The sequence below is a fragment of the Sphaeramia orbicularis genome, chromosome 14 (genome assembly GCF_902148855.1).
Source record: "Sphaeramia orbicularis chromosome 14, fSphaOr1.1, whole genome shotgun sequence".
Classification (NCBI taxonomy): domain Eukaryota; kingdom Metazoa; phylum Chordata; class Actinopteri; order Kurtiformes; family Apogonidae; genus Sphaeramia; species Sphaeramia orbicularis.
Window position 1 is genome coordinate 47,811,709 of NC_043970.1, and position 17,430 is coordinate 47,829,138.

Consider the following 17,430-nt stretch of genomic DNA (forward strand, 5'->3'; position numbering starts at 1 on the left):
CCGGACCAGTAAAATAATAACAATGAAAAAAGTAAAATCACATGATAATTTTTACATCTACAACATTTCCTTAACCCTTTCATGAATGAATTATGAGAACCTTAATGGGTCAAAACACAGTAATGTCCCGTCAGAGAGCGAACTTTAATTAACTGCCATTCCAACATTTATTTCAATATAAAGTAGCTCCTTGTTTTGGATAATCCCTTATGGTCCAACTAAAGCAAAAATTAATTTAAAAGTAAAAATGTGGGTCAAATTGTCTCTAAAATGTCCCTTCAGAGAAATTTTGAATACTGTTTTTGACCCTAATCAAGTTATTTTTCCTGAGTGTTTTTATTCCTCTTTAGGCATGAAAAAACACAATGCGATCGAAAAATTTTTTTCGACTATTCAACTATTTTTCATGGAGTTGCAAAAATATCCACTCAGCTTTACGTCATGCATTTAATTTCTGAAGCAAAAAAACATGCATTTACTGATACACTGTGTGAAAACTATGAAGTAATTTTTTTTCATGCTGCTAATTTGATGTTTTGTCACATTTTAACATACTCTAATATTAGTTATTACTCACTTTATGAAGATATGCAAAAAAATCCCTCTTTGTTTAAGAAAAATGGTTAATTATAGTCTAATAACAATAACAAGCAATTGATTTACACTCAAACATGTTACTGCAGATCAGGTTTATCAAAAACAGCAAAGTTACAGTAATGGTATGAATTACAAAGTATGGGATGATGCACAGGCGTCCACTGTGTTGGCTGATATGAAACTAAAACAATAAAATCCATGAATATGTAAGAGAACAGCTGGAGAATAGCTGTCCACTGTAGTGACCACTACGCATGAAAGGGTTAAAAATCTGAATGACTTGAAATGTCTTAAGAAAAAGAAATGTAATTTTCACAATATTCTGCCTCAATTTATCAGTTTATCATTTACACATGTGCATTACAACTGACATTATTATTACAAATACACAAAACATTTAGTAACAGGCAGAATATTTGTAAAGTCAAATTTACTTCTCAAGACATTTCAGGATGTTCATGTTGTTTTCAGGTTAGTCACATTTTTAGTCAAAGGATAGTTTGTTAATGTAAACATTTTCATGTAATTTTACTTTTTTTACACTAAAACAAAGATAAAATCTGCCGTTGTCATTATTTATAGGTTATTATGATACTATTTTACTGGTCTGACCCACTTGATATCTAATTGTTCTGCAGGTGGAAACTGAATTAAAATGATTTTTTTACACCTTTGATTGTTAATATCTTCAGTGTAATTTTTGCAGTTCACAAATTCATCCCAGGGGCTAGATTGGACCCTTTGGCGGGCCGGATTTGGCCCCTAGGCCGCATGTTTGATACCTGTGATATACAGGGGTTGGACAAAATAATGGAAACACCTTCACCTCAAGATGATAATGCCCCAATCCATACAGCTACAATTGTTAAAGAATGGCATGAGGAACATTCTAATGAAGTTGAGCATCTCGTATGGCCGGCACAGTCCCCAGACCTCAACATTATTGAGCATTTATGGTCAGTTTTAGAGATTCAAGTAAGACGTCGATTTCCACCACCATCGTCTCTAAAAGAGTTGGAGGGTATTCTAACTGAAGAATGGCTTAAAATTCCTTTGGAAACAATTCACAAGTTGTATGAATCAATACCTTGGAGAATTGAGGCTGTAATTGCCGCAAAAGGCGGACCTACACCATATTAAATTATATTTTGTTGATTTTTTAAGGTGTTTCCATTATTTTGTCCAACCCCTGTAGTATATAAAGGCAAAATCAAAAGTACTCAAAAACTGCCAAAATAGGCTCAGACCCCTCAGGGTTAAGTGAACTCTGTGTCTGAACTTGATTAAACTCTGTAAACAGTGTTGTGTTACTGTGATCTCAGTAGTTTTGCACCTTTAGGTTCTTGCAGCTCTTCATCAGGTACTTGACGTCGTAGATTGCGGGAAAGAACAGGTTGAGGATTTGGACGAAGTCGTGTTCCTCCTCAGGAAGCCGAGCGTCTGTGAGGAGCTTCACTTGGTAACCGAAGTTGTAACCACTGACAAACAAACACACACAGGTGAAGTCAGACTGAGTATTTACAGATAATACTGACGTCAATCCACTCATAGGTCACCATGGCATGAACTGAAAGCCAGTTTGAGGAGCTTTATCTGTCATTACCGCAGTCATATTTTGTATGAGCTGTAGACAGGGTTCATACACATTTTCAAGGTCAAATTCAAACACTTTTAAGGGTCTTAAAGTTTTTCCAGCACCTTATCGCTGGGATAAAATATGTATATGTGACTTCCTATCTATTGCCAACAGTAATTATATCAATATCTTCAACTGTTTTAAGTTATAGCACTTTGAAAATCCCCATTGGTTTATAATGGGACACATTTCAAAATATTAAAAAAAAAAAAAAAAAAATCAATATTCTTGAACAAATCTTTGAACAAACTTGGTAGATCTTACCCCAAAGATGTTCCGCAACAAATATAAAGTCATACTGATGGTTTCGGAGAAGATTCTTGAAAAACTGTTTGCAGATGGACGCCAACTGATGCCAATAATCCATCAGATGCTTTGTTCCGTCAGACTAAAAACCTAATGGACATGTCCAAAGGCTGCTCCTAAAATGATGAATAATATCAGAATGTCACATCTTAAACATTAAGACCAAACTTGTAATACCCTAATTAACTTTAAATCACCTATATAAGATTCCAAGTATTATTTGAGAGTGAGTATTTTCACACATAATTGTCATTTCCATCTAAATATTTCCAGTTGTGAGGCAAGGAGCAGCTACTTACTATAAAAAAAAGAGACCAAATTCTTTCCATTTACATTCAAAATACAAAACAATTTAATATACACCTGTTTAAAACAATGGATAATGTAAAAACAACATTAACCACAATATGGGTGAAGCTGACAGTGAACAGTTTGGATAGTTTTTCGCTGAAACATGCATAACTTAACAGTTACACTTTAACAGCTGCTGTTAAAAGTTTCTCAAAGTGGAAAAAAGCTAAAACATTTTATTTTCATCAAAATTATACATGTAATGTACAGATGACCCGTCCAGCGTTTTTAAAAGAAAAAAAAATAAATTCCCACTGATGAGACTGAAAGTAAGTTGGTCTGAATGAGTTTGATGCAGGAGCTGGTCCCAAAGCTGCACAAACAGGGTGGACTGGAAAAGAAACAAAAAAAAATTAAAAGTCTTTTGAAGATTTGGCCTCATACTCATAAAAGCGACTAAAAAGAAGTGAGTGAGCCGGTGTCACTCCGTGGGGAACGTTTGGTGAACTGTGGCGGGTTGAGAGCGTCAGAGGGGGCGGGGCCAGAGGACAATCTGCTGGTTGGGTTTAAAACAAGTGCGTTCCACTTGGCAGAGATGACAGTCAGTGCTTGTTGTTGGTTTCCTCCTGGCCTGAGCTGGAGATGCCGTTCTGTGGTTGGCTGGAGCCCGAGCCCAGGCCGTACAATCTCCCACAATACTTTGCGTCGTCGATGTTGTCCTCGAAGAAAAGCTGAGGAGAAATAAAGATATGATAAAGTTTATTTGTACATTTGTTTGGGAACATAGGAATTGTGCAGAGGACTGAGTACAAGCAGAAAAGATTAAAAAAATACAATCAAGAGTAAGAAGATATAAAACATGAGCAGTAAAACAACAATAATACAGTGACTTGAAATAAATATCTGACAACAGGTGGTGCCTGGCATAACAAACCCCACCCCTCGCATGTCTTGTAGCTTATTTAGGCATCAATCCAGCTGATGTCATCATGTCTATGCATGTGCTGAAGTCAGCAGATCAATTCCCTCTATATGAGCCAAGTTTGAAGTAAACAGAAACAAATTTGATGTTTTTACAGACATTTGAAATTTCACCCATTATAAGTAAATGGGAGAAAAAAAAGATTTTAAAAATTCGTAACAAATTGAAACTTTGACCTATTTTTCCCAAAATGTAATGACATCTATTCTGGGTCACTGGCAATCTACAAACCTAATTTGGTACAAATGTAATCATTTGTTCCTTGTGCCAGTATCAACATTTCCAGAAAATTTCATCCATAACTTTTTGAGTTATCTTGCTAACAGACAACCAAACAGACAAACCTCGATGAAAACAACCTCTGCCATTCCTTGGCAGAGGGAATAACATGCCACACTGTAAACATCTGTGTTGGGTCTCTTTTTTTTTTTTTCTTGCAATGACAGCTTTGTATAACCCATGAGTTTTACACTTGTGTGTAACATGTACAGGGTGGGGAAGCAAAATTTACAATATTTTGAGGCAGGGATTGAAAGACAGTGTATGACCAATTAGTTTATTGAAAGTCATGAGAATTTATTTGCCACAAGAAAATTGACATAATAGAAAATGTTTTTATTCTATGTGTCCTCCTTCTTTCTCAATAACTGCCTTCACACGCTTCCTGAAACTTCGCAAGTGTTCCTCAAATATTCGGGTGACAGCTTCTCCCATTCTTCTTTAATAGTATCTTCCAGACTTTCTCGTAATAGTTTTGCTCATAGTCATTCTCTTCTTTCCATTATAAACAGTCTTTATGGACACTCCGACTATTTTTGAAATCTCCTTTGGTGTGACGAGTGCATTCAGCAAATCACACACTCTTTGACGTTTGCTTTCCTGATTACTCATATGGGCAAAAGTTTCTGAAAAGGTATGGATAATAGTGTTAGGTATGATTATGACATCAGTATATGTTTGGTTTCAAAACAATTGACGTAGTGCCTGCTGAGAAAAAACAACTAAATGTTCATTGTAAATTTTGCTTCCCCACCCTGTAAGTAAACATTAGATTTCCCTAACATCAGGAGCAGATCTTTCACAGCCTTGAATTTGTTGTTATTCAGAGAAAACATTGTTCCTGACTGAAATTCTGGACATTAGCACATAAATAATGTGCCATAGATTTACACTGTGTTTTTTGCAAAAGGCATCCCTGCTTGGTGGTACCTGCTTTACCAGAGTAGAGTAAACTGAACCGAACATGACATAGGATGAGGTGATTCCTAAAGGGAAAAGACAAAAAGGAGGAGTCTGGACCTAAAAGGAGGACTACTTCTGCCACATGGACTAGGACTGAATGTTCTGTTGGTGTTTTCTTCACTTTTTAATATAAGCTCTCATACTTGATGCTCTGAATAAAATAAGATAAATTTTATTTGTAAAATGTATAATTCTAAATATGTAAGTACTAGGTTTTTGGGCTGCATCATCATGTGTATAATTACCCAGACATAAAGTGACTGTTTTAGGGATTTTTGATCATATCACAGCTCTGGTACAGATGTGTTCATCTGTGTCATAAGAGCAGGAGGATTTTAATACAACCTGAAAACCTTTGGATGAGAAGCAGACTGAGAGCATATTAAACCTCTTTTACAGATCATACGGACATGTAAGACTTATTTAAGAAGGAGAAGAGGACAAATATCTCACATCTTCTACTAAACACCTTGTTCAAGAACTACCTACACGTTTTTTCATGTTAGCGATTGATGTTGAGGTTTTGCTCTACAGACACGCATCACCAGGGTGCGGTCTACTCTCTGGTTTCACGTATTTGTACCTCTTTCATCCTGAAGAACGCCATGCCGGTGAGCAGCGAGTCAGATCCGGCCTGATGCTGCCGTCCAATTCTTTTCAACTCCAACTGATCGGCTACTTCCTGGAGGCCCCCCTAAACCGAAACACAGCAGTTACACATAATTACATAATCGCCTAATTCCTTTTATTTCACCTAAACATAATTACTCTGCACAGTAGTGACAATCAACTCCATTCAGCTGTAGAACACATCATCATCATCATCATCATCATCATCGTCTACTATTTTGCATTTGACCACCACCCCATCATCTAAAAGTACATCATCATCATCATTATTATTATTATTATTCTTAACCCTAGAGGTCCGCGGTCACGGGCCTAGGACTGGATCACATGACATGTTTAACACATCGTAGTGCCGGGAGTAAGTCACGTAGACCACTGGGAACAATTGCATTCGAAAGTGTGGACCAAGGTTATAATAGTTTTGGATTTTTAATTATAGTTTAGTTTTAATTAGTTTTGACTTTTTTTTCTCTTATTCAGTTAGTTTTAATTAGTTTTTAGAGCAGGTTTGTTAGTTTTTATTAGTTATCGTTTTTTTCTGAATGCTTAGTTTTAGTTTAGTTTAGTTTAGTTTTAGTATTAGTTTTAGTTATTTCATATATTTTATCTTCCTCATCATCCTATTCAAAGAAATTAGTGAGGCATGGATATGGGTTACCCTGGACACTTTATTTGGGGGTCAGGTTAGGGCGGCTCATGGACTGAGCAGAGACACAATGTACCGTACAATGTATAAATTCCCTATAGCAGGTTGAGGTGGGGTGCAATCCATACACGTCACTTACGTGAAACAATGCGAAGATGTGCAAAGCAGGAGAGGAGATGCACAAAGCAGCCAGCAGTTAAACCAGATAGAAACATATATAACCAGCTAACCAGCAGTTAAAGCAGATAGAAACATATATAAACCAGCTAACCAGCAGTTAAAGCAGATAGGAACATATTATAAACCAGCTAACCAGCAGTTAAAGCAGATAGGAACCTATTATAAACCAGCTAATCAGCAGTTAAAGCAGACAGAAACATATATAAACCAGCTAACCAGCAGTTAAAGCAGACAGAAACATATATAAACCACTTATAAACATATATAACCCAGTTCCTCATCAGTCAACCACACCTTAGCAGATCTCTCATATCTTAATCATCTCCAGTTCCATTATTAGCCAACTTTGCTTCAGTTCAGTTCAGCTAGCTGTAGCTAGTAACATCAAACGTTTTTTAACATTCTAACAGGTTCCATACCTCTGTAATTGGATAAGTTTTCATCCTCCTCTTTTCTCCTCTTCTAAACTGTGCAGTTCAGGGCTTGGAAGGCCTTTTCATGGTGATAAACTCTCCAGTTTTAACCTGGATGCTAGTTCAACACTGACTCTGTCCTTTAGCTCTGCTCTGTCTCTGTCACTCACGCGCACACACACGGTACGCCAAAAAAAAAAAAAAACGACCCATGTATCACTACAGTAAACCCCAGACAGGACTGTGCTGCTGTGTCCCAGCTTTAGTCTGTATGTTCCAGGTAGAGTGGGGACCAGAAGACGACTGGAAACCACCAGTGACCAGACATGACAGACTGGGAAGTGTTGTATGGTGTCACCAGCTCAAACTGCTGGAGCCAAATAAATCAATTTCATATCAATCCGACATTGACAAAGACGAAAACGAAGGGAATTGTATCCATAATTTTTATACGTTTTAGTTAGTTTTGTAAGCTCACGATACAGTTTCTGTTAGTTATCGTTTTTTTCTTTTAATTAGAGTTTTCATTAATTTCAGTTAACGAAAATGTTTTTTCAATTTTAGTTTTCGTCATTTCGTTCGTTTTCGTTAACGATAATAACCTTGGTGTGGACATGATACACTCTCCCACTTTTTATTTGATGTTGATTGAGCAAATACAACCGGAGATATGACGTTTTGAATCCGGATCAAACAAACATGAGTAAAAGTATGAAAATGAGGTGGGGTGGGCGTTATATTTCTGATCATATCTTCATCATTTTTTTTGTCCTTTTTCAAAATGGAAATAACTGGACAAATCTGCAGATTCTAATCCATAGATGGCATTAACATTTCAGGTAAGGGTGAGAATGACCCCCACCTGAACCAGATGTGGAGACCGGGAGTACCAGGGGTGGGGCGGTGGGTGAATGGGGATGAAAAAACGGATGAGTAAAAATATGCTTTTATGTCAAATATTTGAATACAGTTTTAATTATTACAATTTTGATTTTATATACCTAATATCTGGAACCAATATTCATTTCATAAGTCTTTGAAAAGGTTCGTTAGGCATCTTAGTGTTATTTATGCAATAAATTATATACATTTTTCAAATCTGATTTTATGTTTTTTGTGTGGTTTTTGGCCTTTTGTGTTGATATAGAAGGTTGAAGTGAAAAAATAAAAAGCAGATGAGATAGATGAAGTTGTGCTGGAAAGAAAAGATACAAAACATGGGTATAATAAACATTTCTTTATATAGTATATAAAGGCAAAATCAAAAGTACTCAAAAACAGCCAAAATGGGCTCGGACCCCTCAGGGTTAAGTGAACTCTAACTGTGTCTGAACTTGATTAAACTCTGTAAACAGTATTTTGTTATTGTGATCTCAGTAGTTTTGCACCTTTAGGTTCTTGCAGCTCTTCATCAGGTACTTGACGTCGTAGATTGCGGGAAAGAACAGGTTGAGGATTTGGAAGAAGTCGTGTTCCTCCTCAGGAAGCCGAGCGTCTGTGAGGAGCTTCACTAGGTAACCGAAGTCGTAACCACTGACAAACAAACAGGCAAAGTCAGACTGCGTATTTACAGATAATACTGAAGTCAATCCACTAATCGGTCACCATGGCATGAACTGAAAACCAGTTTGAGGAGCTTTATCTGTCATTATCTCAGTCATATTTTGTATGTGCTGTAGACACGGTTCATACACATTTTTCAAGGTCAAATTCAAGCACTTTTAAGGGTCTTTTTCTAATTTTTCCAGCGCAGCACCTTATCGCAGGGATAAAATACGCATCTACATGAATACATATACTCTTAACAATTTCTGTCACTTTTTATCACAATCGTATTATGCTATAAACGTCTAAAATCATGTTTCGTAATGGCAAAAAGTTTTATTAATTTAAGGAGAACACAAAGTTTTAGTCAAAAATAGAGAAGCCACTTGGCGTTTTTCAGACACACTTGCACCGAGACAAAGATTCAGATAAAAATGTACCTGGAGTCAACCTGAGAACACCTGGGAATTTACTTTTTATTTTTGTAAATGTATCCCCTCTCTGTAAGTAGCTTTGGCTTAACATCTAACCTGGCAGAGTTAATATTAAAAATAAACAAAATACAAAATTGCAAGCACTTTCAAGCACTTACACTGAAATTCAAGTGCATTTCAGACCTTGAAAACATGACATTGAAATTCAAGCATTTTCAAGAATTTCAAGCACCTGTACGAACCCTGTGTAGAGCTTCACTGTTGTCTGATCAAAACTTATCACTCTAAAAAAGGATCCTCCCTAAATCTCCTTGGTGATAAAAATTGTCAGTCAGTGACCTACAATGTCTAACTACAACAACTCAAGGGTGTAAAGTATAGGAAAAACATTGGACTTTTTCATTCAATCTGTGAACAGTAAACATGTAAAAAATGTCGGAATGTACCTGTGACCATTTCTATGTTTGTTTTGTATCTTATACTAAAACAATTTTTAAAAAAAATAAAGTACAAAAAAAAATAAATAAAAGTTACCACTGAACCTCACTGCACTAGATTTTGTTAAGGCCAAGTGTTCATCAGGTGGTTACTTACTAGAAAATGCACAGATTTTCCAAAATTCTAAAAGATATTTTTGGCTTTTCTTGGTTTAGGATTCATTCAAATACAGGATAGTGGTTTCCAGCTTTCTCATTCTTTGTGAACACAGATTTCACTTAACAGTTACACTCCAGCACCTACTGCTATATGACTTCTCAAACCCAGAGTTCATGTTTATCAAGTTAAACCAACGGGAAAATTTCCAGAATGAAAAACACACATCAGTTGTAAAAAAAAAAAAAGGTACTGAAGTGAATAATTTCAACAATAGAACATTTTATGAATTAATATTTCAGTTTTAAGAAATTTGACTAGGGCAGAGGAGGTCATGTTTTATGTTGTGATAAACACATGGGTAAAATTATCCCACTACATAAGTCACATTAAAAGCCCCTATCCACATTAAGCCGAGGAACCGTGTAGGTAGTTTAAGCCAGTGAAAAACTACTTGAATACGACATATGAGTAGTAGAAAAAGAGTACTTTCCATTTCATTCACTCAACTTTAAACTACTACAGTGTTAAGTCTAAAAGGTTTCACCAGTTTTCAAGTATTTTTTAAGCAGAGCGCCCACCTGTGGAATGACAGCCATTTGACATTTTCACAGAGAACGAGGCCGGACGTCATGAGGAGCTCAGCAAAATACAAAGTGTCAATTCCTTCTTCTTCGTGTTTTTTAAACTGGAGGCCGGAGTTCTGGAGGAGGTCGATGGAATCCTGCGAGTACATGTCTTCTCTGTAAAGACCAGAAAAGGACAGTCAGGTCAGACTGCTGCCAAACTCAATCAGCTACTGAGACAAAAACTAACATGATGTGTAGACAGCTGCGAAATGTATATATAATCATCTTAATAAAGGAATTAAAGGGACATTTAGCTTTTATCAACATTTTCCCTGTTAATGTGCTGTATAACCATGTATTAATATAAATATAGTAGGTGACAGACAGATCAGTCATCGTGTATAAAGAGAAAAAAAAAGAAAATTTCTTTGTTTGAAATGTACAAAATTGTAGTTTATTGTGTCTATTGTGGGCCTGTCCATGAGCTCAGGAAAGACACAAATATGCAACTATATCAACATAATACACGATAACAGAAATGAAAAGGGCAGACGCTAAACTAAGGATAAAAACACAAAGCACTTAAACATAGAATTAAAAATAAAAAAGACAACAATGACCAAGCTAAAAGAATTTGAATCTAAACACTGATAAACAATCTCTTTTTTCTGCTGTCCTTGAAAAAACAGAGGAGAATCTGTGCCTACTTACGTGAGGTTGAACTTGAAGTTGAACTGCCACGTCGTCGTGCCCGGAGGGTAGTCTCCATCCTCGTTCATGAATGTCAGTCCAAGCTGGATTATCTTTAAGAGGTCCACGTTGCACCTGAGTAGCTGGTACTGATAGTCCACTGTGCTCCGAAACTCACCAATTGGCCGGACGACCACTCCGGGAAACTCTGTGTCCTGATGACAAATTAAGACAATAATAAATCCATCACTGAATATTTCTGTTAAAGAACTGATATTTTGCTTTTCTAACTGGAATTATGCATTTTCAAACATTTCATTGGTCTACATTAACTGTAAATGCTCTGCTTGGGTCTGAATTCTTCATTAATTCAACTCCACAGGTCCATCTTCAATGCCATTTCTGAGAAATGACACCAGAAAAGTCGTGTTGAGTGCGGGCCCTTTAAATGCACATGAGCCACTTCAGGCCCCACCCCCTCCAGGTTGTTGGCTGTGCTGCTCTGACCCATTCAACCAACAACTGAACATTTTAGGAAATCAACTCGAAGTTTGGACATATTTTCAGTATGGACTACAACTGCTGCTGCTGACAAACAATTATGTCGGACTTGGAAAAATGTTCATCTGAAGTCTTGACCTTAAACGTGCAAATGTCGTGATGTAACTAGTTATAAAATGTGACAAAGAAGGAATTGAAACGGGTTGTAGAAATCCACTCGATTTTTGCTGGAATGAAGATAGCTTTGCAGCACCTGGAGGGTTCAAATTCAAACTTTTGGAACTATTAGGGTCCAAATACACAAATAAATGAACCAAAGACTAATAAAAGTGGGTTTAGCAAAATATGATCCCCTTAAGACCATTAAACTGTGTTCAGTCCAGTTAAAAAGTTCAAACCATTATCACTGTAGATACAAACCACTAAGCTTTAGGTCTAATATTGCTGCTGATATGAACAAACTGTGTTGCCATTTTGACACTTAACTCACTGTTTTTCTCTTACCATGGCAATGTAGTTGTAGCTTTGAATAATCTGCCGGATCTTCCTCATCTCATCCTCTACATTGCTTGCCCAGACCTCACAGATTATCTGACTGGAATCTGTAAGTGCGGCTGGCATGTTGGCAGGTCAAGAAGAAAACCAAAACCCCGACAGTCCTGCAGCTCTGGTGAGGGGGAAGCAGTCAGAGGAAGAAAGACGACTCTGGAGAAGAAGAAAATACAGACTGAACAAAAGCACTTAAAAGAGAAAACTATGTAAAACTTCTCACTTGTTTTTATAAACAAACTGTGAAACTTCCCCTCACCACTAAATGAGGCAGAGAGGATAGAGTAGCAGTTGAGTGAGCGATAGACTTAATGGGAGAGTGAGGCTCAACGACAAAAAAAAAAAAAGTTTTTAAGTGCAAACCTTAAAAGCTGTTCACATGGCTGGTTCCCGAACAGTACTTTTATAATTCAAATAAAAATCATAACAAAATTTTAACCCATAAAGACCCAAACATCCATCTATGACAAAATGCATCTACTGATCTAAACTGTTTAATACCTGTTGATCCACTAATCCTATCAATACATGTAAATAATTGGTGTAAAATGCAATTTGTCATCAGATATGACCCATTTGGACGTTCAGAGGCTCTGTAGTGAACATGGAAACACGGTCATCTTCTACAACATGGATTCACCAGTAAAACTCATGGAGCTGGATCAATGACAGTGGATGTAGATGCTTAGTTTATGTTCAGTTAATGATATATTTACTGAAAGAGTCACATTTTCTTCAGTTTTCTCTGTTTTAGATACAATACCCCTCAACTTGAATCTGAGCTTTTATGAACATCTACATGATCAGTGAATTAACTTTTGGAAAATACCAGATTTTCACTGAATAAACACAGACTAGAGAAGAGAATATAACAATAAATGGTGATAAATCATTAAAAGGAAGGTCAAATATAGAGAAAAATTTATTTGGGAACTGCCACAAAAGTAGCACTGGGTCTTTATGAGTTAAAAAGCATTAGAAAGCAAACCTATCACTTTATTTTTTCAGCTTATCTATACTCTCCCAAAATTACTTTTTTTCCCCAACGTAACTATTTGTTCAATGGCTTTAATGCAAATGATGTAAACTACAGTTGTATTTATAATAGCTATCCTCTAGATTTATTTATCTGCTTTTTGTCCAAGTGCTGTAACTTTGGTGTTTCTTTTTTCATCGTTAATATGTTAAAAGTCGTCTGTGATATTACTGAGGCGAAGGGGTGTATAAATATACAAACAATCATTCGACATCGTTATATTGCTTTACTTTTAAACCACGTTTTCACACATTACTAAAACACGTTACTGCCAAGTGTTTATACAAGAAAACATATCTAATATTGTATTAAAGTGGCATAAATGTGTAAATAGTCTTTTCATTATTAACGGGAGAGTTATACACCTCCAAAAACCACAGAAAAAATATTTTATTATACTAAGATTAAAAGACGAGCCAAAAAAATGTTGCTTATAGTGACGCTAAGGTTAGCTAGCTCACATTACTCGTTAAAATGCCACAAAACGGATTTTCGCACATAAGTTAAACACATAGAGAAGAGCTCAGACTATGAAACAACCAATACCTCTTCCAGTTTACTCAGATTTAACCTTAATTAAGAAAATGAGCGTAATACGCTAATAGCAGAGCAGCGAGGTGCTAACAACAGCTAGCATAAGCGGTAAAATTTACGAAGAAACTCTGTGAATAACATGACAGGACGCGATATTCAACCAGACGAACGTGGTTGTTTATCAGCTCTGTGTGTCCTAAAACTATCAGAGACATGTCAGCTTTCTGTTATTCAAAGAAATTTGCAAAGTTTACCTGATTTGTAAACGACGTAGCCTGCTAAGCTAGTAGCCTCGGTCCTTTCTTCTTCTTTCGCTTGACCTGTTTCTTCTTCTGCGGCTTATTAGCGGCTCGGATGTGGTCGTTAAATGCGCACACCGCCCCCTATCGTTAGGGGTGATTAATACTGCAGTAACATATCATGTACTGGCGGTCAGAGATTATTAATGGACATTTTTGGAACTCCATGAAAAATTATGAAGGCAGATTTGTTTCTTTATTGCTTTAACCAGTATATATATATATATATATATATATATATATATATATATATATATATACACGAGGGCCGTTTAATAAGTTCACGGCCTCACCCAGAAATACTGGTTGTTATAATACAGGATGTTACATTCTTTCGTGATGGGATAGTGATGCTTGAACATCGATGGACCAAGTGCATTGCTGTAAATGGAGATTATGCTGAAAAATAAAATATAAATTATCAGTCTGTGTTGTTCTGTTCTGGGTGAGGCCATGAACTTATTGAACGGCCCTTGTATATATTTATATTTATATATATATATATATATATATATATATATATATATACACATACATACATACATACACACATATATATATATATATATATATATATATACATACATATATATTTGTATGTATATATATTTATATTTGTATATATATATTTATATTTGTATATATATATATATATATATATATATATATATATATATATTTATTTATTTATTTATTTTTTATAAAAAAAATTCATTAAAAAAATTCACTTCAAGAAAAAAAAAAAAAATTACTCAAAGAAAAAAGTGTTCAAATGCAATTTTTTGGATCTTAAGTATTTTTTGCATTCGTCTTATTTTATTACTTTTATATATTTTATATTTCTTATATTTCTTATTATTTTATTGAATATTTTACCAGTTAAATTACCCAAATTTGCTTTATTTGACTTTGTTTTCTAGTAGTGGAATGAATCACAGTACATTTACTATGCTACAAGTACAATCCAAAAACAGATATTTTCAACAAAAAAAAAAAAAAATTCACTTCACTCAAAAAAAAACCCAAAACTTTTCAAAGAAAAAAGTGTTAAAATGCAATATTCTCTTAATTTTTTTTTTTCATTCAACACTTTTTTTCTTTGATTGAAAGGGGTTTTGTTATTGCAATTTTTTTTTGATTGAAAATATGTTTTTATGGTTAGAGCAATAAAGAAACAAATCTACCTTCAGAAAAAATAGGTTCCATAAAAAAATTCAATCACACTGTTTTTTCATGCCTAAAGAGGAATAAAAACACTCAGGAAAAAAAATCTGAACTAAGGTCCTCATAATTTATGCATGAAAAGGTTAAACTTCATCCCACTCCTTTTCGAAAATTTTGGATTTTTTTTATACAAATCTTTTTGTGGTTTGGTTTTAATGTTATGTTCTGAATAAATAAACAAACAAACAAAATTTAGCATCACTTAACATAATTCTTATTGCACCAAAGTAGTAAACTGTTTTATTTATTGACCAGTTACACTGCAAACTGATGTACATGTAAATACAGTGTTGAGGAGTAATTATTTCCATATAACAATGTGTAATTAAATTGGAAAATAAATATATAATTGTGATCTTCTAAAGTTGCTGAGAAACACATGTAATTAAACTATATTTACTAATCAAAAAGGCTTTATATCTGGATGTTTTCTTTTTGTAAATAGCAAATACGCACAGGATAATTTTCCTTAACAAGAGTCAGAGTTTGTCTGTTACCTACAATTTGTCAATATTCAGACTTGTAACACCATTAGGATTTTCTTATGTAAGTATGAGACAAAAATCTGTATTTGTGTCACAAATGTGAAGAAATTAGTTACATTTAAATCAGTGACAATAGAAACCCACTTTTCTCAGAAACAAGTAACATACAGTAAATGAAGAACATCAGATGATGAAAAACAATATAGAAACAAATAATATTCCAAAGACTCCTAATTGTATGCGATTGTGATTTGTTTCCTTAGGTGTGGTCTAAATTCAGAATATTTCAATCTTAACTGAATGAGATGAGGCAAAGTTTACCGATTCTCTAAAAATTTTGTTATCTTACAACTCAAAGTAATAATACAGCTCAAGTATACACAACTGGATAAGGCAGATTTGACCAGGTTAAAATATGACTTTAAATACATGACTCTAGAGCCTGGAGGACCTTCCGTCAAAAAATTAGAAGAAATGAAGTCTGTATATGTAATGTATCATTATTTGGACCATTTCTATTATTATTTATGTGCACAGAAGTTGGAAAAAGTATCCAGAACTTTGACAACACTTAAAAAATGTAAACACTAAATATGCATTTTTATTATTTTTAATTTATTCGACACTGATTTGGCTTAAGTAGTGCTTTATTAAGACATGGATGCAGCCACACAGCCTTATAATGAAATAAAAAAATGTATTACATGTCAAAAATAACCCGTCATACACCAAATACATTTAAAGTGTACACCAGTGATTTCTAAACCTCTTTTTGGCTCGTGACCTCATTTTAACGTCACAAATTTCTGGCGACCCCAGACTTTCAAAACAAACTTTTTTTTTTTTTTTTTTTTGGCTAAAATTAATTTGTTTTTGATCATGTAATAGTTTGCTATACTATGTTGCAAATAAATGTTGATTTTAGATTACATTTAGGCTATATAATGTACAGGGTGGGGAAGCAAAATTTACAATGAACATTTAGTTGTTTCTTCTCAGCAGGCACTACGTCAGTTGTTTTGAAACCAAACATATATTGATGTCATAATCATACCTAACACTATTATCCATACCTTTTCAGAAACTTTTGCCCATATGAGTAATCAGGAGAGCAAACGTCAAAGAGTGTATGATTTGCTGAATGCACTCGTCACACCAAAGGAGATTTCAAAAATAGTTGGAGTGTCCATAAAGACTGTTTATAATGGAAAGAAGAGAATGACTATGAGCAAAACTATTACGAGAAAGTCTGGAAGATACTATTAAAGAAGAATGGGAGAAGTTGTCACCCAAATATTTGAGGAACACTTGCGCAAGTTTCAGGAAGCGTGTGAAGGCAGTTATTGAGAAAGAAGGAGGACACATAGAATAAAAACATTTTCTATTATGTACATTTTCTTGTGGCAAATAAATTCTCATGACTTTCAATAAACTAATTGGTCATACACTGTCTTTCAATCCCTGCCTCAAAATATTGTAAATTTTGCTTCCCCACCCTGTATATTATTATGAACAGAGGCAGTAAATCCAGGTGTAGATTACTGCACAAAGTGAGAATTAGATTTTCCTTGGTCAGGATATGTACAGTCAGTCCAGCTTGGATTTACAAGGCTGACAATTAATACTGAACAAACAAGAACTCAAACTACGAATTATGAAAGAGCTGCAGCATCTGAAACTGACCACAATGAACATTTGACAGATAAACAGAACCACAGTGCTTCACTTTCAGACTCGAAGTTTGTCATGTCTGTCATTTTATGTATTAGGATTGTCTCTGTCAACTCACTATATATATATTTTTTGTATTTTTTTTTTTATCAATTAATAGAAATTTCAGGCAACCCCATTTGAATTCCAGGCCCCAAGGTTGAAAAACACTGGCGTACACACAGAACCTTTTTTTTATGTTCTTAAGGAAGCACATTTATTTGAAAAGCATCATATAAACCTGATTATACAGTACAGCATAGTTCTGAAGGCTTCAAACGTACAAAGTGTTCAGCACCAGAAAAACTGACTGAACTACCGCAAACTCCTTCAACAG

The 17,430-nt window shown here is 34.9% G+C and overlaps 1 protein-coding gene across 1 annotated transcript; it reads right to left on the reverse strand.

Annotated features, from left to right (window-relative positions):
* Window positions 1-2,867: 2,867 nt before the first annotated feature.
* cnot8 (CCR4-NOT transcription complex, subunit 8) lies at window positions 2,868-13,728 on the reverse strand. Its single transcript, XM_030154911.1, has 7 exons — window positions 13,630-13,728; window positions 11,761-11,961; window positions 10,777-10,970; window positions 10,078-10,239; window positions 8,312-8,456; window positions 5,638-5,748; window positions 2,868-3,561 (listed from the first exon to the last, which is right to left on the reverse strand). The coding sequence occupies exons 2-7, from the start codon at window positions 11,875-11,877 to the stop codon at window positions 3,433-3,435; spliced, it is 858 nt and encodes a 285-aa protein (XP_030010771.1). The 5' UTR covers window positions 11,878-11,961; window positions 13,630-13,728; the 3' UTR covers window positions 2,868-3,432.
* Between the last annotated feature and the right edge of the window lie 3,702 nt (window positions 13,729-17,430).

What these genes read in the sequence shown, in the direction of transcription:
- cnot8 (XM_030154911.1), bottom strand. Translation starts at nt 11,877, where the DNA reads ATGCCAGCCGCACTTACAGATTCCAGTCAGATAATCTGTGAGGTCTGG. An exon ending in AACTTCAAGTTCAACCTCAC is followed by an intron (nt 10,240 to 10,776) that starts GTAAGTAGGCAC and finishes TGGTCTTTACAG; the next exon opens with AGAAGACATGTACTCGCAGG. An exon ending in CGTTCTTCAGGATGAAAGAG is followed by an intron (nt 3,562 to 5,637) that starts GTACAAATACGT and finishes ATTTCTCCTCAG; the next exon opens with CTTTTCTTCGAGGACAACAT.